A 26,051-nucleotide genomic window follows, 5' to 3' on the forward strand; every position below is an offset into this window, starting at 1 on the left:
ACAAAAGTAACGTCATTTCACCACAGATATCATCATATGCCCAGGTCCAAGTAATGACACATAACAAATATTATTTTTTTCATATACCTGTATGTGAAATTTTCTCTTTCTTTTTTTCTGGTAATTTAATCCTGTGACCTTTAAATATTCTTTAGAATTAATTTTCACTATATTCTAAACTGCCCTCTTACAGTATATTTAAACTTCCTGCAGGACTGTATCCCAGATTCATGACTCGGGAAAAAAATGCCCTAAACTATGCTTCTAATTTTCTCCAACTTTAACAGATAATTATCAATGATCACAACAATGCTCACTAAGTCTACATAACAGTACAGCATTTTAAAACAAATAAGCATTAACTTCTATCATAAAAGTACTAAAAGAAGTGAGTTACTTGCAGCTATTAATCAACTATTGCTTTACATAATGAGAACACTGCTTCAAGCTTTACCTATTACATAATCTTCCTTACACGTGTTCTACGCACCTCTCACCAGGAGCACAACAACTGTACTGGCCCATGACAACAGTAACCGGCTCTCTGTATAATATAGCTAAAATAAAATGGCTTCTCTGCTGAGCACCCAGATACAGAACCCAAGGTGTGTGGTTGGTGGATGTTGGGTCCCATCCAGAGACACAGTTCAAACAGATAAATTAATAATATCAACTATCCCACTTCCCAGTGTGAGCAGCAGGGGTGTATGGCAAGATGGAACACATTGGTGAGGAACCCTGACATGATGACTAACAAACCATGTCAGTAATACCCAGTACTGAACAACCCTAATGGTCACAATTGTCCCTAACAAAATAAGCAGAAGCAGCCTCGTGTGAACACAAGTCTACTAAATATTACCAGTTACATAATCCATCACTTTTTACCCCTGGCATAATTTATAGCTATACTGTATACCGTACACAGCACTTGGTGAACAAGCAAAAATGTTTACACAAATAAATTATATATATATATATATATATATATATATATATATATATATATATATATATATATATATATATATATATATATATATATATATATATATATATATATATATATATATATATATATATATAATTGTCCTCCTTGTCTACCCAAACTTGAAGAGATGTAACTGAAAACACAATTTGTTTTAAATATCCTAATCGTAATCCTAGACTATTCTTTAGTTTCTTTTATTCTTGTTTACATTCATAATACACCAAATAATGTTACAAAATGCTCATATTATCAAGATATTAAAACACTACAAGTTTTCCATAATAAATTCACTATTAAACAATTAAAATTGCCAGCCATCCATATATATGCTCTGATAATGATTTTTGTATGAGCATTGTGAAGTGTGTATCATAAACATCAAACAAAACAGCCATTAATGTACTAGACTTTTCACCCAAGGAACTTACAACTGTATGTTACTCCTCAGGCTCAGCACTACTAAATGGCACATATAATGTTATCACATTATTTAAACTCTTCAGTTAATCAGAACATTCTTAACATACAGAATCAAATGACAACAACCATTTGGTAAAGCTGATGGTCACCAGACAACCAGACACATCTCACTGGCCAGATGTGCCCCCAAGTTCTATACAGTATACCAAATTCACTATAAAAACACTTTTTCACAAGTATTTATCACAAAGACTATTAATAACTCTATATTAAAACTGTGACATATAATTTGTGCTTGTATTATGCATCTTAAAGCTTCTTTCATATTAAATACTGTACATGTGAAAATACTTATTTTGGGGAATGGATTTGATTTCATATTTTCTATTCAGTTCCCTTCAGAACACAAGCATTGGGTATTAGGAACTCCTAAGTCATGTGAAACTTTGTCACACACACACACACACACAAACCAGGTAATTCATAACTTTTATTCAATCATTTAATTGTCCAATTTTGATATACTGTACTCACAGATGTGTGTAAGCTTAAAGCATGCACAGAACAAAACATGGATCTAACTCCTTGCTGTTCACTGAATTGGTTTTCTTGATGATTCACTGTTCTAGGTCTTGCAATGGGTCATACACATACTGTACAGTACATATACAGTAATACATATATATACAGTACTATATGCCATTTGATTTAACACCTGTAATAAGTTCCAGCTTACTTATCCTGAGACTCAAACAACATTCTTATGAGGGAAATCTTGAGTTCTGTCACACGAATGAAAACTTTCTTGTGGGAATTCTTATTTCTAGATATTACTAACCATACAATGTTTATCATTCTTTATCAAATGTACGGTCATAAGATAAGTACTGTACCTAATTCTTGAACGATATCACATATACCATGTAGTATATATATATTTACTGTATATATATTCTTTATTCTTTCAAGTCATATCCCCCACTTAATGCAGGTTGGGCCAAAAACAAGAGTAAACACACACACACACACACACTGTATCTGCTAATGTTTCTAATCATTCATCACTGTGTGTGTGTGCGTGTGTGTGTGTGTGCTACTGTTTCCAATCATTCATCATTATGGAGAAAAAAGTTTGAAAGAATAAAAAATATATTCATTATATTTATATACATTGTAATATTCCTTTTCATTTTATTTTTTATTTTAAATGATTTTTAATGCAATGATACACAGCCAATTATGCACTTATACTAATAAAATGGTTCCAAGTGATATCATAAATTCTTAATGGTCCCACCAACAAGACTCTCCCATGCTGTTCTGTACACAGTATGATATATCAATAACTGGGTAGATATATTCACTGCAACCAACCACACTGATCCAGAGATTTTTATCAACACATTATATCTGGATCACCAAACTTATCTAAATTCACTATTGCCAATGCGGTAAGAGTCGACAATTTTTCCCGTCTTGGGGTCAATTTCCCCGAGGTGTGACTTGGGGTCGGGTGACTGAGAGCTCCAGATGTTCTTTGTGCAGGAGTCCAGAAGAACGTGAACACACTCTGGCACGTGTTGACTAGGGATGTAACATGAATCTTGAATAGTGTAGAACCTGTGAGGGAATGAGAGAACATTATATCATAAATTATTGTTATTAATGTGATGGTTATTTAATTTTTCACAAGTCAATCAACTACAGTGATACCTCCATATTACGGACATCTCTTTCTATATACAGGTGCTCCCCGACTTACGACGGGGTTAGGGACCCAAATCCAGGTCGTAAGTCCGAATGGTCGTAAGTCCGACATAGATAAAAAAAAAAATCAATTTTTTTTTTAATAAAAAATCTACAATGAAATACAGTACAGTAAAAGTAATAAATAATGAGGAATGGATACAGTACAGTGAAAGTAATAAATAATGAGGAATGGATACAGTGTGACTGAGCACTTACCTTTTATGTAGTCAGCTGAATGCACATGGGGCCCCCATAATTTTCTAATTATACATGGAGACTACATTAACTGGAAACGTTTCGGTATAGAAAATGCGTGCGTCATTTGGGAAAAAATAAATAAAAAATGGTCATAACTGCGGCGGTCGTAAGTCCCGACGGTCGTAAGTCCAAGCAGTCGTAAGTCGGGGACTACCTGTAATCTGTTAGATGGGGGTTTCAGATCTAAAGGACCCTTGAGATAACAGACTTTCATCTCTATACCAAATACAATAGCTCATTGGACGGAGGTTTCACATTAACGGACCCTTGATATACAGTAATACCCCGCTTTACGCGGTTTCACTTTCTGCGATTTCGCATTTACGCGGTACTTCACCAGAACCGGACTTTCACTTTACGCGGTGCATCTACTCATATACGCGGGAAGCAGCGCGGGCAGGATGCGCACACGGTCGCTCAGTCATCAAAACATTACCGAGTTCTTCACCCGCCACCCACCACAGCCGGCCCAAGTCAGTCATAGTGATAGTGAGGATATGGACTTATATGGACTTTGAGGGGTTTGACAAAGAGGCCCTGCAAGCCTATGTGGTGGATAGTGATACAATTGATACAAGTGATACAGGTGAGGGCCAATAATCTGCCCTCTGCCTCGGAACCAACCCCCCATCCCCGTGTGCCCAGCCATCTTTCCTACTAATGTAAGTGTTAAAAAACCTAATATTATTGATATTTCTCTTAATTATTAATTGTGTGTGCATACCATCATAAAATTAAGATGTTATTTTTACTACAACATAGGTATTGTGTCTGAAAAAGTGGAGTTTGGGGGTCGGGCCAGTCTCTATTGGAATTAATCCCATATGTTCTGTTGTTCACTTTATGCGGTTTTCACTTTCCGCGGTACCCCATGGGTTCAATTGACCGCGTAAATCAGTACCCCATATACAGTACAGTAGTCCGTTAATTAGAGGTTTCACTGCATGAACCTTCAGTTTACCTGGTGACTAGATTATCGATCCAGTTAGACAGCTTAGGACCATGCAGGTGAGAGTGTAAGGCGGAGACTTCCTGGGCTGAGGAGTTACCAGGCTGCCCAAGGCTCAGCAGGAGGCTACTGTGGCTGAGATCTGCATTAGTATATGGCTCTGACGGTCCTTTGTGCAGCATCCTAAAAATGGCCAAAATCACATATGAGTAAACAAGAATCACAATTAAATTACATGTAAACACTGGAGGTAATACGACTAATTGATCAAGAACACAATGTTCATGGGGACTTTGCTTTCATTACTGTATACATGAGTTCTTACACATGAATTCTGCAGAATACATCCCCTTCTTATACTGAGGCCTCTGTACACACTGTACAGTATATATATTGATAAGGTTCTTCTGTAGCAAAGTACTATGGAATGTGTGTTGTAATATACCATATTTCATGGCCTATAAAATGCACCCCCCATTTTAGTAGGGAGTATTTAGGAAAAATATTTTGTGTCTATTTTCCTCCTGTAGCCATAGTATCCTTAAAATAATATATACAGTACAGTACAGTACCAGTAAATGTGAGGAATAAATAAAAATAGTACTAATAAATAAGTAACAAAAAATACTGTATTGGCAAACCAGTAAAAAGAAGCCAATTCCCAAGCAACCCCCAACCCCCACCACCACCACCACCAACAACTGCCAAGCCATCCTCCTGCTCCCCACTAAGCCAACTAACTCATGTGCAAAGAAATGTATATTCCTTTTGTATGTTTACCCTTAGGACAATTATTTCTTTTACTTTTTTCACATTATGTATGTACCGGTATGATGGTATGTGCATGTAATCGAGTAAAAATAAAGGAAGAAAGTTACGTATATCTACCCGAAAATATGAGATGAAAAACAACCATTACACCACAACTTAGCCCAGTAACCTGGTGGTTACCTGAGTCTAACTTGGCTACAATGCCGCCAGCGCTATTAACAGATGCAATGTGAAAAGAAAGTTATCTGTAAATCTTCATTCGTATCAGGTATTTGTAGATTTAAAAATAAATGTTGCAGGTATGACATTAATAGATTATAATGCTTGTAAGAGTTCAGAAATAGTTACTGCTTAACTACCTTTGAAGAGTTGGGTGTCTGCCGTACGGACGTTAATCTTCTCAGGTTATCATCATCAGTACAGTGCAGAGCAGTAATAGATCAACTTTTTATATTTACAATATTTATGTCTTAATTTATCAAAAATAATAACACTTAATGTTTAAGTAAGCAGTAACATATTTTTAATTCTGGAATTGGGTTAGGTAGAATTTATCCTATTGGAGACAGCAACTGGGGGATTCATTAGCTTACGGGAGACCTCAACTTCCCATACAGGACGTAGGCTGATTTTTTTTGCCATTTTTTGGACAAAACAGTGCGTCTTATATAACGTAAAATACGGTAATCTATGTACAGTACTTGAAGATGACATTCACTAGGATGACTCGCTGTTTGAGAAAGTCATCTGCAGAAATCTGTTATACTCAAAATAGGCTCATAAGATATGGTATAATCATGGATAAGAAAATAACTGATTTATGAGATAAAAATAAAGTTATAAGTAATTTGTTATCTCACCTGGCCTCTTTAACTGATATCTGACGCCCTTGTACAAACTGGAGAGGTAAGATGAGGAACGAGTGGGAGGCGATCACAACGTTGTCAATCAGCACTCGCATCATCCACGACCCAGGAAGAAGTGGCTTACGTAACTCAAAATTGTGTGAGACGACCTGGTGAAGAAAGTAAATTCATTGGTAAGAGTCCTATTATTTACCTCAAGGTGTACCAAGACCCAGGTAGCTCTTACAGGCTCCAGGAGTTCAGTGTCTTAAGCTGTAACAGGATATTTGCCTATGGCTGTAAATACTGTATCAGCCTTTTCTTTAACAATACAGTATTACAAATGAAATGAAAAGCTCAATAGTGGATTTATATATTACTGTACTTGTGACTGTAATTCCTATTTAATAAATGAACCCAGGAACATGATCTTTCTCTAAACAATAATATAAGAACAAGTCACCATAGTAAGTGGGTACCATACTCTCGACGACCCACTACAGTGCAGAGCGGATACAACATTACTTCTGAAAACTGAGAAGCTGATAAAATAATGAAGACGGCTCAAAGAAATACTGTACTGTACAAGCTGCCAACATCAGTGACATTAGCCTACACATATAAGATACAGTACAGAATAGTACTCAGTAGAAACAAAGATGACCTAAAAAATAATAATAATACACCTTTGCACATACAGTATACGTTGGGACATTGTTATATATCTATTTGACATATTTCATAACCGAATGACAGAACACATATCAAACAACAATCTAAAATAACTGTTGGTGGTATGTCATTCTCCAATTGTTACATTCTCAAACTATTTGTAGACTGTCGGTTTATTGTTCACGGCTGTCAATTTCATAACATATGTCAACCATTTCCGTTAGCATGAACGAACAGTTATTTTAGATTGTCATTCGATATGTGTTCTGTCATTCGGTTATGAAATTTGTCAAATAGATATATAACAATGTCTCAACGTATATGTGAAAAGGTGTAATAGTACAATGAAACCTCTATTAAACAGACTATATAGAGAGGAAAGTCTGTTATATCAAAGATCCATTAGATGTGAAACCTCCATCTAATGAACTATATAGACATGAAAGATCTTTTATATCGAGGGTCTGCTAGATGTGAAACCCCCATCTAATGGATTATATGGAGAGAGAAGTCCATAATATGGAGGTTTCACTGCAGGTGACAGAAAGGACAATTAACATCACCAGACCTGTTCTCCAGGTTCCAGGGTAATCTCAGCTTCAGCAGCAAGAGTTGATGTTGGATCAATGAGAACTATGAGAGGATGCTGCACTGTGTCCTCCCCACCAACTCTCTCATCACCAGTCACCCCACCAGACCATCGTGTTGCTACAGTGACGTCACTGTTGGGGCCCATAGCTCCACCAAAGTTACGAAAAACTTGCTCCTTAACGTCAAAATCTGTTCCCACTTCCAGATCCTGTAACAAAGATTGTGTAAGATGAAGCAATGAAACAAGTCACCAGGAAAAAATATAAAAAGTAAATCTTATAAAAATAAATAAAGATGACCATCAACTTTCACTTCTGATAATAACACATAAACGACGTACAGTATTAATAAAATTAGTCTTTCTCTATATACTCACAGTTAATCTATGGTTTGGTTTCTCAAAGGGTAACCTGTACTTGACATGTGGGAAGATCCAAGTTTCAAGATGAAAGGTTCCCTGACCACTTATAGTACCCACAAACTGTATCACAACACCCTGCAAAAAAACAATAATGGTTTAATACAGATGCAAATACACTTCAGTACTGTATTCTAGTTTGTGAGGGGGCCCATGATCTGTCTGCCTGAACCATATTTTCTGCCACAAAAAATTATAAACACAGCCAGCCAGATACAGTAGAGTACTAAGTGAGTCCATCAGATGACACACAGATGGTACACCAAGGCCTCCCCCCAAAAAAATAATAATTAGACACCATTACAAACCCCTCCACAGGCAGCTTCAAATACCTGGATACATATACAGCACAGGGTATATATTTTTCACTACTTATCAGCTTACTAGCCATTTGGGCAGTTGGTCTACCCAGTGTTAGTACAGGAGGAAACTGGACTCCAGGAAACCTGTGATGATTGGCAGTGAAGGTCACACTGGTTAGCACCCTTCTCACATGTGTCTGGGCCAAGCAGTGTTTGAACCTTTGACATATTGGTGAGAGATACATATGTTACCACTGTACCACCAACACCACAATTAACCCGGCAATACTCCCTCATGACATATATACTATACTAAAATATTATCAAATACTTCCTCTTTTTCAACTCATAAAACACCATTTATACACCACCACCTTACCTTAAATGTGTCGCTAACATGATAGGAATAAGCCTGAAGAACAGAAGTGGCATAGATCGCGCAGTCATTCTTCTCTGTGGTGATGAGATGAGAGAGTGACTGAGTACTGAGTCTGGCTCCAGCATGGTAGAGTGTAAGGGCTGCGTCATTATTGCTAGACGGTTTGTCCTCATGATGGTAACGATTTTCCCAGTAACTTTCTAGTCCCGGAGTAGCTGTCAAAGGGGTTTTAAAATTATGAGTTATTTTCGTCATTACTCACAAACTACAATCTCATAAGAACAGACAACGACAGTACATAAAACTGCTCAAAACTGCCAAGGAATTTTTTTTCCCTACAATACAGTACAGGATACATATGGTACATTACCTGCCTCAAAGGAATAAAGATAATTACAGTACCTATATCAGTACATCATAGCCTATATACAGGTATTACATTGCTCATAGAAATTCAAGAGTTGTACCATAATACTATTCTTGGAACATACCCGGTATGTGCTTGAGTATAAAGATGTATACAGTATACGTAGTGTGCTGTTGGATACAAAACTTCATGTCTGTGTGTGTGTGTGTGCGTGTGTTGAAAAATGTACAGAATAATTGACATTTTAAAAATTCCAAATGTGTTTAATTATTTAAGGCTAAATAATTAAAACTAATTTCTTGAATTTTACAATTTTTAATCCAGATCCTTAACCAGCATGTGTAAGAGAACCTTTGTATGAAATTTAAACAAAATTCATGTTTTGACCTGTGCCAAAAGGCATTTTTGGAATGACAAATACCTTTTTCTAAGTAGTAAAAACTAGCATGTTTATATACCGGTAATAGAATTAGTATTGTTTCTTCATAAAATGTATATAATGGTGATTTAAAACTCAAGACATAGTGTGATTTACAATAGTAAACAGTATGGAACTCAACCAACGAAAGCCATCAAATTTATCAGATACTATTGAAATTATAATTTTTATAACCAAATAGTAAACAGTATGGCAATTTGACCAGTGACAGCCAACCAAACCACCCAATCCTATTGCTAATATGACCCCAACAGTGAGACAACTTACAGGAGTAGTAGGGAGTGTAGAGCCAAGCGTCCACCTGGTTAATGATGGCTTGGCTGATCACCGCCTCAAACTTTCGAGCGAAGAACAGGTTGCGTGATGATGACGTCTGTGGGAGCAAAGTCACCATTACTCTCTCTAAAATTCTGTCTACCTTTTTGTCTGTCTGTTTGTGTCTGTCTATTTATCAATCTTTCTTCCTGTCTATCTATCTGACTGTCTGCCATCGTCATCACCATCAACATCATCATCATCATCATCATCTTCACAATCGTCATCACCACCATCAATGTTTTAAGGCATTTTCCACACTTGCATGGGTTAGACATGGTAACCTGAGGGCAGTTCTTCATGCTATCCCTTTGGCTCTCCTGGTTTTAAAAATATTTTCCTGTGGTTTAAGATGCAGTGATACCTTTATTTAATGGACTATGCGGAGAGGAAAGTCCATTACATCAAGGGTTCGTTAGATGTGAAACCCCCATCTAATGGATTATATGGAGAGAGAAGTCCGTTATATGGAGGTTCCACTGTAGTATTTGTACAGTATTCAGTAATTTACCTCAAGCTTAGGCCAATCACCAGGAGTGAAGTCATTGGGTGAACAGCCGCACCAATCAACAATGTGCTTATACTGACACTTGCAGCCTAACTTCCTCTTCCAGTTCGTAACATGAAGGTTGTTGTCCGTGAAAGACTGGCAGAAGCGTGAGTTGCGGAGAACAGTATGGAAGAATGACTGCGGGGGAAAGTACAAAAAAAATAAGGATTACCGTTTACACATCCTCTTTCTTACATTCCAATTGACTTATATTAATCTATCCATCAACCTACTTTCTACAGACAGTTGTTGTTCACAGAGAAATTCAAGGACACAGTATCAAAGTCATCCTGCAGATTTCAACAAGTCTTTATTTATGTAGGTGAGTGGATTGTGGTGGTAAGGAAACACAGAGTGAAGAAGATTTTTATTCTCTTATGTTTTGGTGTAATGCTGAGACATAAGAGAATAAAACTTCAGCTTCATTATCTATTTCTTTATCACCACAATTCACTCATATGTCACTAACACAGTCAACTTTTACATATATATGGCCAATCCAAAAGTAAAGAGACCCTCAGTGTCCAAAAGAAGGTGAAACATCGGGCAGAGACCAATACAAGAACGTGTCAAAAGGTCATCACACATCTTCTATTCCACCTGGTCCTGGGGTCTTGATAGTTTTAGACTAACTTAGTACAGCACAGTATAGTATAGTATAGTATAGTATAGTATAGTATAGTACAGTACAGTACAGTACAGTATAGTATAGTATAGTATAGTATAGTATAGTATAGTATAGTATAGTATAGCATAGCATAGTATAGTATAGTATAGTACAGTATAGTACAGTATAGTACAGTACAGTACAGTACAGTATAGTATAGTATAGTATAGTACAGTATAGCACAGTACAGTATAGTATAGTATAGTATAGTATAGTATAGTACAGTACAGTACAGTACAGTACAGTATAGTATAGTATAGTATAGTATAGTATAGTATAGCACAGTACAGTATAGTATAGTATATAGTATAGTACAGTACAGTACAGTGCAGTGCAGTACAGTATAGTATAGTATAGTATAGTATAGTACAGTACAGTACAGTATAGTATAGTATAGTATATTATATTATAGTATAGTATAGTACAGTACAGTACAGTACAGTATAGTAGAGTATAGCATAGTATAGTATAGCACAGTACAGTACAGTACAGTATAGTATAGTATAGTATAGTATAGTATAGTATAGTATAGTATAGTATAGTATAGCACAGTACAGTATAGTAAAGTACAGCATAGTATAGTATAGTATAGTATAGTATAGTATAGTATAGTATAGCACAGTACAGTATAGTATAGTATAGTATAGTAGAGTATAGTATAGTATAGTACAGTACACATAGCAGAGCATGTTATTAACAGCCACATCAAACGCCAACAGCCACAGCCACAGCCACAGCCATTGCCACAGCCACTGCCACTGCCACTGCCACTGCCACTGCCCCAGCACACGTAGCACAGCACACTGCCCAGCCACAGCACACCACAGCACATCAGCCATCAGCCACCAGCTGGTCAGCACGTCACCACGCCACAGCACAGGTTAACAGCCACGTCACATGCACATCGCCACAGTTAACGCACTGCTCAATCACAGCCAATGTCATGCCACATACATAAGACACGTTACCGCACGGCACTGCCACGTTAATGTTACTGTTACTGTTACACATTGTTACACAGCAGTCAAAGCGCATGTTACAGTTACTGTTATGAGTATGTATAGCATAGTATAGTATAGTATAGTATAGTACAGTATAGTATAGTATAGTATAGTATAGTATAGTATAGCACAGTACAGTACAGTATAGTATAGTATAGTATAGTATAGTATAGTATAGTATAGTATAGTATAGTATAGTATAGTATAGTATAGCACAGTACAGTACAGTATAGTACAGTATACTAAGATTATGACAGAAAAGCTCCTTTCTTTTGGATTTGGAAATTAATATATTTTAATTGTACATCCAAAATAAAAGAATAAATAAAAACACAAAAGAGTGCCATTGATAAATCATAGGAGGCATGTGATTAGCATTGCTGAACTAATTAAAATGTTCCATGAGTCATTATGACAAATATCTAATTACTCAAATATAACTTTTTTAAGCCCAGATCCTTAATCAGGAGCACTGGACTGATACAGTATTGAAATTTTCAACAAAATCAAAATTTTCAAGATACTGTAACTCTATATATGTATGTACAGTACTGTATGTATGTATGTATGTATGTATGTATGTATGTATGTATGTATGTATGTAAGTAGGTATGTATGCATGTAGGTATGTATGCATGTAGGTATGTATGCATGTAGGTATGTATGTATGTAGGTATGTATGTACTTCATGTTACAAGCACAGCGTAACTGGTGTTTTAAATATTCTCAACACACGTACAGTACAGTACAGCACTATGTTGACCACCACATACCTCAGCAGGCAACAGGGTGTAGGAATAAATCTTCTTAAGGCCTCCCACCAGCTGATCTTGGCTGTTAATCACATACTCCACAAAATGACGGTTAAGACACAGCCAGTCACTACCACCGTCCACGCGTATACCTGTTGAAAGGATCACAAATTACTAATAATGTAGAGTGCTTCCTCCATATAACGGACTTCTCTCTCCATTTACCTGTTAGATGAGGTCTTCACGTCTAGCGAATCTCTATCTAACAGGATTTCTTCTCTATAAAGTCCGTTGTATGGAGGTTTCATATCCAACGAAACCTCAATCTAATGGATTTCCCCTTGAACTCATAAAACAAGTAGTAGCTATGATAATGTAGTCTAGATATAAGGTAAATATAAGTAAGGTTGTTGTGGTTAACACAGTGGAATCACTTTGTAAAATGAAGATGAATTTGGGGGAGATTACATTCTTACATTTAAATATTTTCTTAAATTTGAAATGTACAGCAGCTAATAAACTTGGTGATTAGGACATTAAAGGGAGTTTGGATTAAATGTTCACTTTAAGGAATTGCACAAGAAAAATGTCATAATTTTGGCCTGCGTTGCCTTTGATGAGCTCACCCAATTACCTCAATTTCAAAGCACATGTGCAGAAAGCTTGTGTTCATCACCTAACTTACTGTAGAATGATATAAGACAAAATAATGATACAGTTAAGATGATGGACTAACCAAGAGGCAGCCGTCGTTCACCGATCCTCCACATGTGAGTCTCACACTCGAGGAAGGTGCGGTCGAGTCCTTGCTTCTGAAGGAATCTGTTGGTGTCGTGGCCGTGGGATTTGAGGAAATTGCGTTCTTTGTTGTTGGTCAAGAAACTCACCAGCTCCTCGTTTTTTCTGTAAAACCCAAGACAGATGAAGTTAACACATTTATACATATCATCCACAGTACAGAAAGATAATAATTCTATAAACATTACTTAATTATCGTTTTTTAATGTATGCTACTACTTATATCAATGTTCTCACTTATATGCAAATTAAAAGCCAAAAATATTTGTTCACTCACTTAATAGGATAATCAGATTCACTGAGGTTAATGACAAAATCCCAATTCCAACTTTTGATTTGTAACACTTGTTGCATACAGTGTAGAAGTATCTTGAGGAGGGAAGCACCGCCCCATATGGTAGACAGTCGGTACCGAGACACATGAATGTTGTCGAACTGTTCCTCGAGCTTCAGCACCTCTCTGAACAGGTAGTCTTGTCGCTGAAGAGCAGACAAGAGTATTATCTTAAACCACAAAACATTTACATTTTCTCACAAAGTTCTCCCTAAACTATGCTATATCATCAAAACTATTTGCTAGTGTCACCATATTAAACAAACACTTACAGAGTCCACATGGATGAAGAAATAGTGGTCCTTGTGATAGAGAGCCTTAACTAGCCGACTGAGCTGCCTCATGGCTCTACCATTGACGGTCAAGATGAAAACAATTCTCACTGGGATGTTTCTGCCCGCTGATGATGGCCCCTTCAGAGCTTGTGGGACATACTCTGTAAGGATTCATTAAGGATTCATAACAAGATTATTCATAGAACAACAAAACTATTTATATCAATGCTTAAGGCTTGTAGCAAGGCACAGTACATGTGACTTGGCTATATCATAGACAGTGTGATGAAGCTTAAGCCTTAACCTATCTCTCTTCTCACTCATGGACCTTTCTCCCATTAGGCTACATAGTGGACACAACCAGGGGCAAACAAACAGACTCTATCCCATTAAGCTGTACATTTATGTGTTAAATTATTAATGAAAACTGATAACCAAAAAGTAATACAGAAACAGAGATGAGAGCACCAACCTATAAAATGAAAGAACTTTAATTAAAACAAATTTAGCTAAGCACCTCGGAGATGACTAAGTCTTATATGGTTGACTAAGTAAACTAAGATGATCATTGATGCTTGATAAGTACAATTAAGTGTAAAACCCAATAACAATGTTTCAACTTACTTGCCAATCCAGTTTGATAAATGTTAATGTGAAGGTAATCTCCACACTTCAGATGAGAGTCCCCAGTACATGGCATATTGCACAGGCTGTCTGCAACTTTCATCTGAAGAGGTATTTCTTCATTACCACAGAAACATTCCTTCCTGTTAAAGGCAAACATAAGTATTCACTGTACTGTACTACATATCCTTCTACATAAAGTTCCATTCACAAATTTTCACAGATATCAATGTTTTTATGTCAACAACAATTCATCCTATTACCTGATGGCAACTGACTCAATGGAATTAACAATGAAATAAGATGTACTCGTAATAAATTATTTAGATGGTTATAATAATACAGACAGTCCCCAAAGTTACAGAGAGCTGTGCTTACAAACTGGATCCCAATATGATCACAAAAAATCTGTAACTAAAATTTTATTTTTTACAGTACATTATATTGTTTAACATCACTTTATTTACAGTACAGAATTTACAGTACTTGTTATGTATGGAATATTATGTTGTTTTGTACGGACTGGGTTGTGCTTTAACGTATTGAAATAACACTGTTCTGACTTGTGAACAGAGTCCATGAACATAACCAGTTCATAACTCGGGGACTGCCTGTACAGGAATAATAATAGCCAGGCAACAAATGTACACAGAACTTTCTACAGTATTTTGGTTTAGAATTACAGTACAGTACAGGAAAAGTGATAATATTTAGCAGGGACAACATAAATGACAATGAAAAGTTATAAATTAAATAGAAAACAAAATTTCCTTTGCAGAACAGTACATGTTTAATTAACGCTTTGTGTATGGGGTCACCTCCGAGCTGAATAAAAGCGTCAGGCCTCAGCCCATAAAATATTAGAAGTGGCATACCTATGGAAGGGGTTAGGAAAAAGATGACTTATAAAAATTTCATATAAAAGTCAAACAAAACTTAATAAAATACTTATATTCTACTTCCTCCTCACTACCGTGACATATGCTTACCCATACTGCACTCCGGAATATATATATCCACGTTGATAACATATATCGCTACATAAGGTTGGAGTGTTGCGCTTTAGTTGTCCTGCGTGGCCTCTCAGTATTCGATTTTCACGACTGTCAACAAAGCAGCCCACGTGCTTGCCTCGAACCTTTCCTATGTACGGTATAAAAAAATATCATTCGTCAACTTCCATACAGTAAAATATTTCATATGACACACACAAATTTGGCCTATAATAATATTAAGTAATATGAATGGATCAATTTAGTTCAACTATAAACTGTATATAAAATATGAAAATTATAATAAGTTTTAATGAGAAAAAATATGACAAATAGTACATTATTTTCTGCAGAAAAAAAAGCTAGAAATTACTGTAGTATACTACTATACTGGAGAGAGAGAGAGAGAGAGAGAGAGAGAGAGAGAGTACTGTACAAGGTTTAATGTGTAAATTTGTGCAGCAGGGATTGTGCAGCAGGTATTGGTACAGTAATGTGTGTATGGACCTATACAGCAGGCAGTGTGCAGACCTGTGCAGCAGGGAGTGTGCATATCTGTGCGGCAGGTAGTATTACACATAATTAACCTGGGTACAGTATTACTGAAGGAAAACCTGTTTACCTATTAAATGAGTCAGTCAATATCAGGGGATGTATAATAAAGGTGAGCAATCAACTACGTACTGTATGTCACTGAAAAAAATATCTATAATTATTATTTGTATTTAATACTGTACTTGGCTTTACAAAAGTTCATCACAAGATCACTAAATATAAGTAACCAAAAGAGATTTCAAAATAACTAATGAACAGCAACTGGGGTTATCAGTACAGTATAGTACTGTATAGTATAGTACAGTATAGTATAGTACTGTATAGTATAGTACAGTACAGTACAGTATAGTACTGTATAGTATAGTACAGTACAGTACAGTACAGTATAGCACAGTATAGTACTGTATAGTATAGTACAGTACAGTATAGTATAGTACTGTATAGTATAGTACAGTACAGTATAGTACTGTATAGTATAGTATAGTACAGTACAGTACAGTACAGTACAGTACAGTATAGTACAGTACAGTACAGTATAGTATAGTACAGTACAGTACTGTATAGTATAGTATAGTACAGTATAGTATAGTACAGTATAGTTCAGTATTGTACAGTACAGTACAGTACAGTACAGTACAGTACAGTACAGTACACACCCAACCACTACTTGTCACAGCTATATCACAAGAAACAAGAGATGTTAAGCCATTAATTCCCCAGCCATTGTTAAGAACAACCTTCTGAGAACCAAGATATTCAAAGGCCCTGAACTAACCATCAAAACACCTTGGAACATGGACCAACTTTTGTACACAATGTAAGCGTGATACGGGTATAGCCAATGAGCATGTCGGTCAGTTGCTGGAAGGCTCGTCATGCCTATGGTGACACCTGTAGTCTTTTATATACAACGATATTCAAACCCAATTTTTTACAGCCTAAGCTAACCTGACAATCACAATGTAATTAGTTACATTATACTGTATAATTCAAATCTACAAGACAAAATCTAACTTTTTCTCCCTAAGTTTAAGCGATGTTATGATTACAATGAGCCTATATGAGGTACAGTACTGGGGCATCTCCTCAACAAAATACCAGTGTACAGTTGTGAACATAAGAATTTGTGGTGTGCAAAGAAAATCTCAGACTTTAAATCGCCGCCTCTATGCTATGTTGCCAAGTCTCCACCTACCCCATACACCACCTCCCTCCCTGCCTGCTGAATTCTTTTTGTCCACAACTTACACACTACCAAGTCAACTAACAACTGTCATTATATGGTCTTTAGGTCCCACTGCAGTAAACTCAACACTCTGCACTATTTACACACGAGTTAGAGTCAATAAAATACATGACAGGATATTAAAGTGGCATACCAGCATAATCAATGTAAAAAATAAGAATTACAGTATGGTGCCAGAACTACTGAGGGAGCACAACTACAGAAGGGGTGCTGGAGTATATAAATGTACTGCTGTGTGAAAACTTCAGCTTAAGGAAAACTCTGCATATTACAGTATATTAAATAGCATAAAATGCCATTAAATTTGTACACGAGTATCAGATATGTTACAGAAGTGAAGTGCAGTCAGCGACTAGAGTCCGTTCGCTTCTTCCCCTGAACCATGAACCCCCGAGGTCCAGACTAGTGAACCCGAACCAGTAGACTGAAACATTATTTTGTCCATAGATACTTTGGATTCAAGAGTCTGAATCTTGGGGTTCGTGGTTCAGGAGGAGAGACGAATGGAGTTTAGTAGTTGACTGTACTTATGAAAACATCAGCACCCACTTTATATCAAGAGTCCAAAAATATTGTAACAATGCAAACTAATAAAAATAAACAATCATAAAAGCATAATGAAGCTGCTAAAATATTTCATTAATAAATTCATGCACGGTTTCCAGCAGACAACTACAAAATATACTTAGAAAAGAATGTCTTACAAATTTATGTTTGGTAAGTTAATGAATTACGCAAATATTAATATGTACATCAAAAATTATATATCATCCAATTCTTGTACAGTCATGGAAAAAAGTCCTGTCAGTCATCCCCCCATTCGTGAACCCCAAGCCTCATGTACAGGTGAATCCGAAACATGACACACTGTTAGGCCCATAGATAGTGTACTGGGTTAAGTGATGTCTCAGATTCACAGGTTCATGAGTCTCAGGGTTCATGGATGGGACAGAGGACTGACTGGTCTTTTTTCCGTAACTGTACATTTGCACTCTACATAACCTGAGCCACTACTGCATACACATTATCCTTCTGAGAACACGAGGAAATTTACTCAAAAGGTTCCTCTTAAAATGGCTGAGTAATGTGCTGAGTGCAGCATCTCAAGTTTAAATTTGGTCAGCCATCCAGCAATACTCATGTATATTAACCAAACAATAACTGGGCGGCTAAAAGTGATCACATCATGGCCTGGGCCGGTATACAGTACACAAAACCTTTAAGTGCTAACAAACAGTTGTTAAGGCTGACCTGTTAAGCACTAATAGTACATACACAAAACTTTAAGGGCCTTAATAGTACTGTTAAGTTAAAAGACCTCGTGAGCACTTTTATGTCCCGTAATAGTGGTCTGTTAGTTGATAGCAACGCAAACCAACAACAAAATCAGCGGTGGCAACGCATTTATCGGGAAAGGAGAGATATATTTAATGAATATAGTGAGTACAGTATATATTAAATATAGTGTGAACATATTGTGTGTATTACCTCTTTATAGCAGAGATCTTCTTTCTTGACTTGGACAATACTGAGAACCAGCGTGTCTCTCACTCTGCCACTGACCTCACCACACTAGGAAATGCACCATTGACTCTCATGGTAATTTCCAGCCATGCTCTCTTTGGTTATTTTTTGTTCACCATCAATCACCTTTTTTCACATGAAAAATATATTTTTTCACAAGTTTTCTTGCTGTTTTAGATGATTCTGACATTTATCTTTGGGGCAAATCACTTTATTTCGTTAGGTTAGGTTAGGAGGTAAGGACCCTACCAGGCAACATCCTTACTTCCTAACCTAACATAACTAAATAAAGAGATTTGCCCCAAAGATAAATGTCAGAATCATCTAAAACAGCAAGAAAACTTGTGAAAAAATATATTTTTCATGTGAAAAAAGGTGATTGATGGTTAACCAAACAAGAGCGATGCTGCTTGTCACCATAACATCAAATTGAGACTTGGAAAAATTCGTGATTTTTACGAATAAATCGTGAATATCGCGTTTACTTTTGGAATGCGTCGCTTAGTTCAAGCATATTCTTTCGTTACTTGACAAGATCTATGAAATGGTAAGAAATTTTTTTAAAAAGGTGATGGGTTGATAACGCAAAATAACCCTCTCTTCGTCTTTATTATTCAGGAAAGCCTTCAAGCGACCATTCAATATTAACCTTTTCTCTTCAATGGCTACCACCAATAATAAAGTCTGGTCTGCTGTCCAGTTGGGCTTCCTTTTCGTTCGTTTGTTTACAAACAGTACGGCAAGGAAACGCCACCGATCACTATTCTTGGTTAATAAATCCTCCTTCACACTACAGAGATTAGATTTTATTTTTTATTTTAATGATCAAAATGTACACGGTATATAAATGTAAATATTGAAATTAATCTTCATCATTTTATTGAGGTTATTCAGCCATAAGACCAATTTATATGATGAACTCCTGCTATCTTTAGCGCTGTTTAGTGGTACTTAACAAACAACTATTTGTGCAGTAAAAGTGTGCTAGTTGAGCTTTGTGTATAACTTCTAAATTGTACTGCTAGCTAACAGTACTATTATGTCATTAGCATAAAAGTTTTGTGTATACGGGCCCTGGTAATTACAATTATTCCAAAACAACATTCCCAAATAAATTAAAAACCCTTTATTATCTGAGAAAGCATCAAGCCAGTGGATTAATATGGTAAACTGTACTGTACAGTACAGTACAGTAGTCTCTCGTAGTAACCACTTTTGATGGAATATTTTAGCTATCAATCAGAGGTTTTTAAGGGCTGTCCCCTCCTGCCATCTACAAATATTATATAAAAAAACTGCAAGCTCAAGTGATTTCACAATAAAGTACATGTAGCAAATGGTGATGTGAAATTCAAAGATGCAATCAGTGCTAGAAAAATCAAAACCAAAATACAAATACGACTGGAAATAAATACAAGTCAATGTAATACTTTTTTACCTGATCAGTGCATGTACAGTACAGTACAGTACAGGATGTAACCTGAGCAATGACGGGGGGAAGCAAGTGTTTGTGTATACAGCATTAGGGTACACAGTCAGTAGCCTGTGGCCTTTGGGAAACACGGAAAACTTTTAAAGATCTGTTTTTTGTTTGCTAAAATATAGCTAAAACATTCTTGGCAGAGGTTCAACATGGATAATCAGGTAACAAGAATTACACTCAGCAAAATATAAATTTCCTCAGCTCTCCATCTAATCTAATGTGCATACTTCACTTGCATGTTGTGGTGCATCAATTTACACTACCTACATAATGTAGTGATATAATAATTATATAGCGTGTGTAAAAGTACTCAAACTTACTCTTACGTCCTGGGACCGCAACAAGAAAATATAGAATGTTAATTTAGTTTTAAGCCAAAGCCAAGCAGCCCACCAGTAATGGATGGTTCACTCCTCAACAATCCTAAAACACAATTCAATACATAATTTACCTGATGAATCACACTTCTTCCCTTTATAATTTAACCAAGAATTAAAAAAATTAAAGTGGAAATACAGTACAGTAATTTCTTTCAAACATACCTATACTTGCTCTCGCCCTTACAATGAATTGGCTGTACGTTTTCTGTGGGTAAGGAAGAATACTAAAACAGGCTAGTGAAGACTGTAGGGTTATAAGTTTGTACTAGTTTTTAAACAATCACAACATTCATCAGTTTCATCCAGGCTAAACCCATTGGCTCTATAGCTATGAGTATATTGTATCACGCAAGTGAATAAAACCAAAAATATCCTCGAAAAATTATGCAAAACATAAAAATCACTTAAATTACAACAGGGTGGACTTCAGTTAGCAAAAGAGGTGTGTAACTTTTTGTTCAACTCATCCAAGTAACACATCAAAACATTGTGTGTGTACAGTGCTTCTCTCCTGCCTACACTAGGTGGATCACTTGACAACAAAATTGTTACCAAGGCATAATGGAAAATATATAAAAGAAAATTATTACCCCGGAACACGATCTGCAAATCGATTAACATTCAGGTCCCCAATTACTGCTGGGAAGACAGGCAAATGGCACAAAGAAACTTGCCCAAAATTTCACCCTGTCCGGGGATCAAATCTGGGTCCACTCGCTTGCGAGGCCAGCATGCTGACCATTTCATACATACATACTGTACATACATTCAGTTACATACATCAATCCAAAATAAATTAAAAAATAGCTAAAACATTCCCTAAACTAAACTAAAATCAATAATAGGTACAATACATAAAGTGCTCATAATAGTGAGTGTACATTTCAGCAGGTGAGCCAAACAACTGAGAGGACGCACCAAACAACTCCAACACTCTATTGTATTTTGTTCCAAAAGTCTACCAAAATATGAATAAGATGAAGATGCAACATCCAAACACATGGTTTTCAATACTGTTCCTTGTAACCAATACTGTATGAATGTAAAAGAAGATTAAGGTCTTACAGGTTATGTATACTGTACTTAAATCTTACCATTAGAGGGACAGTAGCTCTGAAGTCTTACTGGGTAAAAGCTGCCAGCCTGAATCTGTGCACACATATGTAAAGAAGTGTTAGAAGGGACATTATGATATATTTTAATTAAATAAATACTGTACTGCTAAACATAAAAACATCACGCTATTTTGTACAAAGAAAACACTTATCTTTGCAATAGATATTCTTTTGTCTAAAAATATTTAAAAAATTACTGAAACAGTTGACTTATTTGACAAACTCTGAACCATTTTAGTAAAGAGTTACTCCCACATGAAGGTCAATACATGAATTACTAATAACAAATATTTAAAAGATCCTGTCTTTATAGTGTACAGTATAGTAAAACTTTATTTATATAAGTATCACTTTTCATGCAGCCAAAAAATGAAGAGAATGGTGTAATTCCTGTATATTTACTAAATGTTATCAATTACCGTATACGTACTTTACTGTACTAAAGAAAAAATACCTGTAACTACAAAATGAATTAAGTTAAAGGTACACATTAAATTCGTACAATATTATTTTTTTTTAAGAATAAACCATAAACTGATTAACAACTCTGTGACTCTACTGACCAGTTTAATGATATACAGTACAGTACTGGAAAGGTTTTCTCTCCACTAAGTAAATTTATATTAAACTAAAACCTAGATAAAAAAAATTCTGAATTACTCATTACTCTTGATCATAAGCAAATGCCTTTATTAACTTACATTTCCAAAGTTGCTCTTGGAAGTTTTAGCAATATAACGAGACTTAGTGGGTAAATACTTAGGTACCTACATGAACTCCAACAGTCTGACATTAACTGCAAAAAGTCTTTCAATAATATAAAGTAATGTATCAAAGAATGAATAAGAAAATGGCTTTTTCTGACAAGGATTTTTGGAAGGGGTTGATAAGGTTATTCCTGCACTGATACACATTTAAGGTGTACCAAATTATGACAAGACTCACAGATCAACACAATACTGTACACTACACTACATCAATACCTGGCATGATATGTTAGCAATGACAGTCTTGCAGTGAACTGTAGTGGCTCTCTTGATGGCAGACAAACTTTCTCTACTTCTGATTTTACAAGGAGTGTCGATCCCCAGCCACTCTTTGCTTAGCTCCTTACTGTCTACTTCCGCAACATCAGGAGGACCTGATAATTTCAGATTATTAAAATATAAATAAAAACCCATTTACTATTATCATATATTATTTATCTTATTGAACATTTAGTCATTCAATGCTAAAATGTTATATTGTACTATGTTCTTCCAGTAATACACCCAATTTATCATCTTTGATCACATAATGGAGAGAATAATATGAATTCATTAATAATATTGACTTTTCAAGAGTATTATCCTATATTTAACACAAGTTAGAGAATAAAATAGACAACAAATAAACTCATACAAACCAAACTTACGAAACATTAAAGTTGTAAAAAAATATATAAAAAAACTTCAACATCACAGCATCTATAACTTACCTTTGTTGTGACTATCAGCGTCTCCCTTGTCGTTGGCTTGATACACACGACTCTCAACATCCACTTGTGATCTCTGCAAAATGTGTCATGAAAAGTTAGTAGGGATCACGTCCTTGTAAACTAAATCCACAACACAGTAACATAGTCAGAAAATACATAGATTACATTGGGTTAGGTAAGGTTAAATTGGGTTGGATAAGGTTAGGTTAGACTGGGTTGGTTATAAGGTTAGGTTGGGTTGGGTTGGATTGGATTGGGTAAGGTAAGGTAAGGTTAGGTTAGGTTAAGTTGGATTAGATTAGATTAGGTTAGGTTGGTGTGTATGAAATGGTCACTGAATGAGTTTGTGTAAAGAAGCAAAGAAGCGTTGGTGAGATATTGAAGGTGGACGAAGATTAGTGTTAAGGATGAAAAAAGTCAACATAAATAACAAAAATATAAATACCTCGTTATTATTTCCCATTTTAACAAAGTATGGAATAGGTTGTATTCAATACAATATTTCTTGACATTAAGTGGATCATGAGGTAAGAAAGTATTTACACCTAAACCTCTATATAATGGACTGTATGTAGAGGAAAGTCCATTATATCGAGGATCCGCTACATGTGAAACCTCCATCTAACAGAATATATGGAGACAGGTCCATTATACGGAGGTTTCACTGTGTCTTCTACGGAAAAATTTCTTAAAGCCCCTGGATAACGTGCGATACTGTCGTCAAGTATTACTGAGGAATCAAATTAAGTAATTTTGTAAAACAAAGTTGGGAAAACCAAACACTGTACTAAGGCCACACACGTAAAGATGGAGAATACAGTCACCCCAGAGTTTGGCATGGTGATAATTACTGTGTTCAGGTGAGACAACATGGGGTGATGATTCTTCAGGTGGACACTCTGGGGTGACGATTCTTCAGGTGATCCCAGTAAGGTTAAAAACAATATAATACAAAGTACATATATTACAGAACTTCGAGGAAAAACCAAGTTAAAATACTTATTTCCCTTTCTCGTAAGTTACTATACCTTTACCTGGTACTGACACCTTGACTCACACTACCAATACTCTCTCTTAAGCCTCTGAATTATAACAGTACAGTGAAACCTTCATATAGCGGACTTCTCTCCAGATATTTCGTTAGATGGGGATTCACATATAAAGGCTCCTCGATATAAAAGACTTTCAAATCGATATAGTTCATTAGCTGAAGGGAGGTTTCACATCTAATGGACCTTGATATAACGGACTTTCCTCTCCATATAATCAGTTCAATAAAGGTTTAGGTGTAAGAGGTATTAAGTGTCAGAGATGCTCCTTACCTCCTCTTCAGGTATGGATCGGCTGTTGTAAGCTTCCAACTGCCTCTCATCTGTCCCCAGGCGCAACACATAGTACCCCGAAAAACCTTGAAATAGGATGATCATTATCCCAATAACAAGGTAAAATCCGTATTTCCTGCATACTACACGGAATATATTGAAACTAACTATCAAAATAGCGCGAGCAGGGGCGATAGCCATCCTGCCGCTGATATGTCAACAAACCACTGTGCACGGCTGCCAACTGTACCATGCCCACCGGTCACCATAATACTAAATACAACGAATAATATCCTTTTATATGGTTATTTATATTTATCAAGGTGTAATATAATATAGTAATTTATATATAAAAAGCATGACTTGATGGAATATATTATTTTTATAATCATAAGATGAAATAAGCAACATGTTGACGATAAGGTTGGTATTTTTGTTACTGTCTGGGCAACAGAGTGAAGGGGATACAGAGATTAACGTTAATGTATTATTGTTAGAAAATAGCAGTGGATGGCATCTTATTTACCTCTCTGTGTTAAAAATGATGATATATGTATTATCATGGTTCAGAGCTTCATTAATAATATTGAAGATAACATTAAAAGCTTGTTGTTAACGTCTCATATACTGGAAGTCGTGTTTGGTTACTATGAACACACAGGCGATAAGACATGGCCTTATGTTATTATTTTGTGTGATTTTCTATTGTTTTTATCTCTGAATTTATAATATCAGCTTTAAGGTTATAATTATGTTAAGTTAAGAAGTAATGCATATATTATTTTGAACATGACATGACAACTAGCCGCCTTATCATACACACACCCCCACAAGATGATAAGTAGTCTCCACCAGACAGTGACAGCTCACTAAGGCGACTCTAATAAAACACATTTATAAAAGAGACCGGTTGAAAGATGCCGAAATATAAGTAAACAACTGAAAATCGGAAGGACATGCAAGGATAACCTCAACATTAACCTTACCTGATATTGCCTTAACATACCCTGTACTTGACATTCAACCAACTATAACATTAAAAGAATATAAATGTAACCTAACACAACCTTAATTTTAAATTTTACGTAATATAACGTTAACATAATATAACCTTAACCTAACATGATATTAACCTAATTAACATTAACATAACGTTACTCACAGATACTCACAGATGATCTTCTGGAAGAGGCTCACGCCTGTGACTCCAGCTCAATAGCCTCTTCTCTACTCAGACGGTGGCTGTGTGTGGCGGATATTTGTGCCCTATAAATATATACTTGTTGATTTTTCCAGTATTTATCTAATTTTGCTTCAAACTTTTCCACCGTCTCCACATTCACTACCCACTCAGGTAACCCATTCCAGTTGTTGACAACCCTACTCGTGAACGAGTGTCTTCTGAGATTTAGCCTCGCTCTTGTTTTGTAGGTCTTCTTTGTGTTCCCCCCGGGTAGTGTCAGCCTCCCTCATCTGGAACATGACTGCTG

General features: G+C 36.0%; 1 protein-coding gene across 1 annotated transcript; it reads right to left on the bottom strand.

The window, feature by feature from the left end:
• Positions 1-1,095: 1,095 nt before the first annotated feature.
• Positions 1,096-24,775, bottom strand: LOC121853166 (xylosyltransferase oxt-like). The gene is made up of 18 exons (XM_042347128.1): positions 24,562-24,775; positions 23,240-23,312; positions 22,746-22,903; positions 21,742-21,796; positions 15,457-15,610; positions 14,468-14,610; positions 13,841-14,004; positions 13,512-13,714; positions 13,173-13,339; positions 12,458-12,588; positions 9,978-10,154; positions 9,419-9,524; positions 8,346-8,560; positions 7,623-7,742; positions 7,224-7,454; positions 5,999-6,153; positions 4,380-4,550; positions 1,096-3,031 (listed from the first exon to the last, which is right to left on the bottom strand). Exons 1-18 carry the CDS (start codon positions 24,760-24,762, stop codon positions 2,836-2,838), a joined length of 2,820 nt encoding a protein of 939 aa, XP_042203062.1. The 5' UTR covers positions 24,763-24,775; the 3' UTR covers positions 1,096-2,835.
• Between the last annotated feature and the right edge of the window lie 1,276 nt (positions 24,776-26,051).

Source organism: Homarus americanus, unplaced genomic scaffold (genome assembly GCF_018991925.1).
Source record: "Homarus americanus isolate GMGI-L3 unplaced genomic scaffold, GMGI_Hamer_2.0 scaffold32871, whole genome shotgun sequence".
In the NCBI taxonomy this organism is placed as follows: Eukaryota; Metazoa; Arthropoda; class Malacostraca; order Decapoda; family Nephropidae; genus Homarus; species Homarus americanus.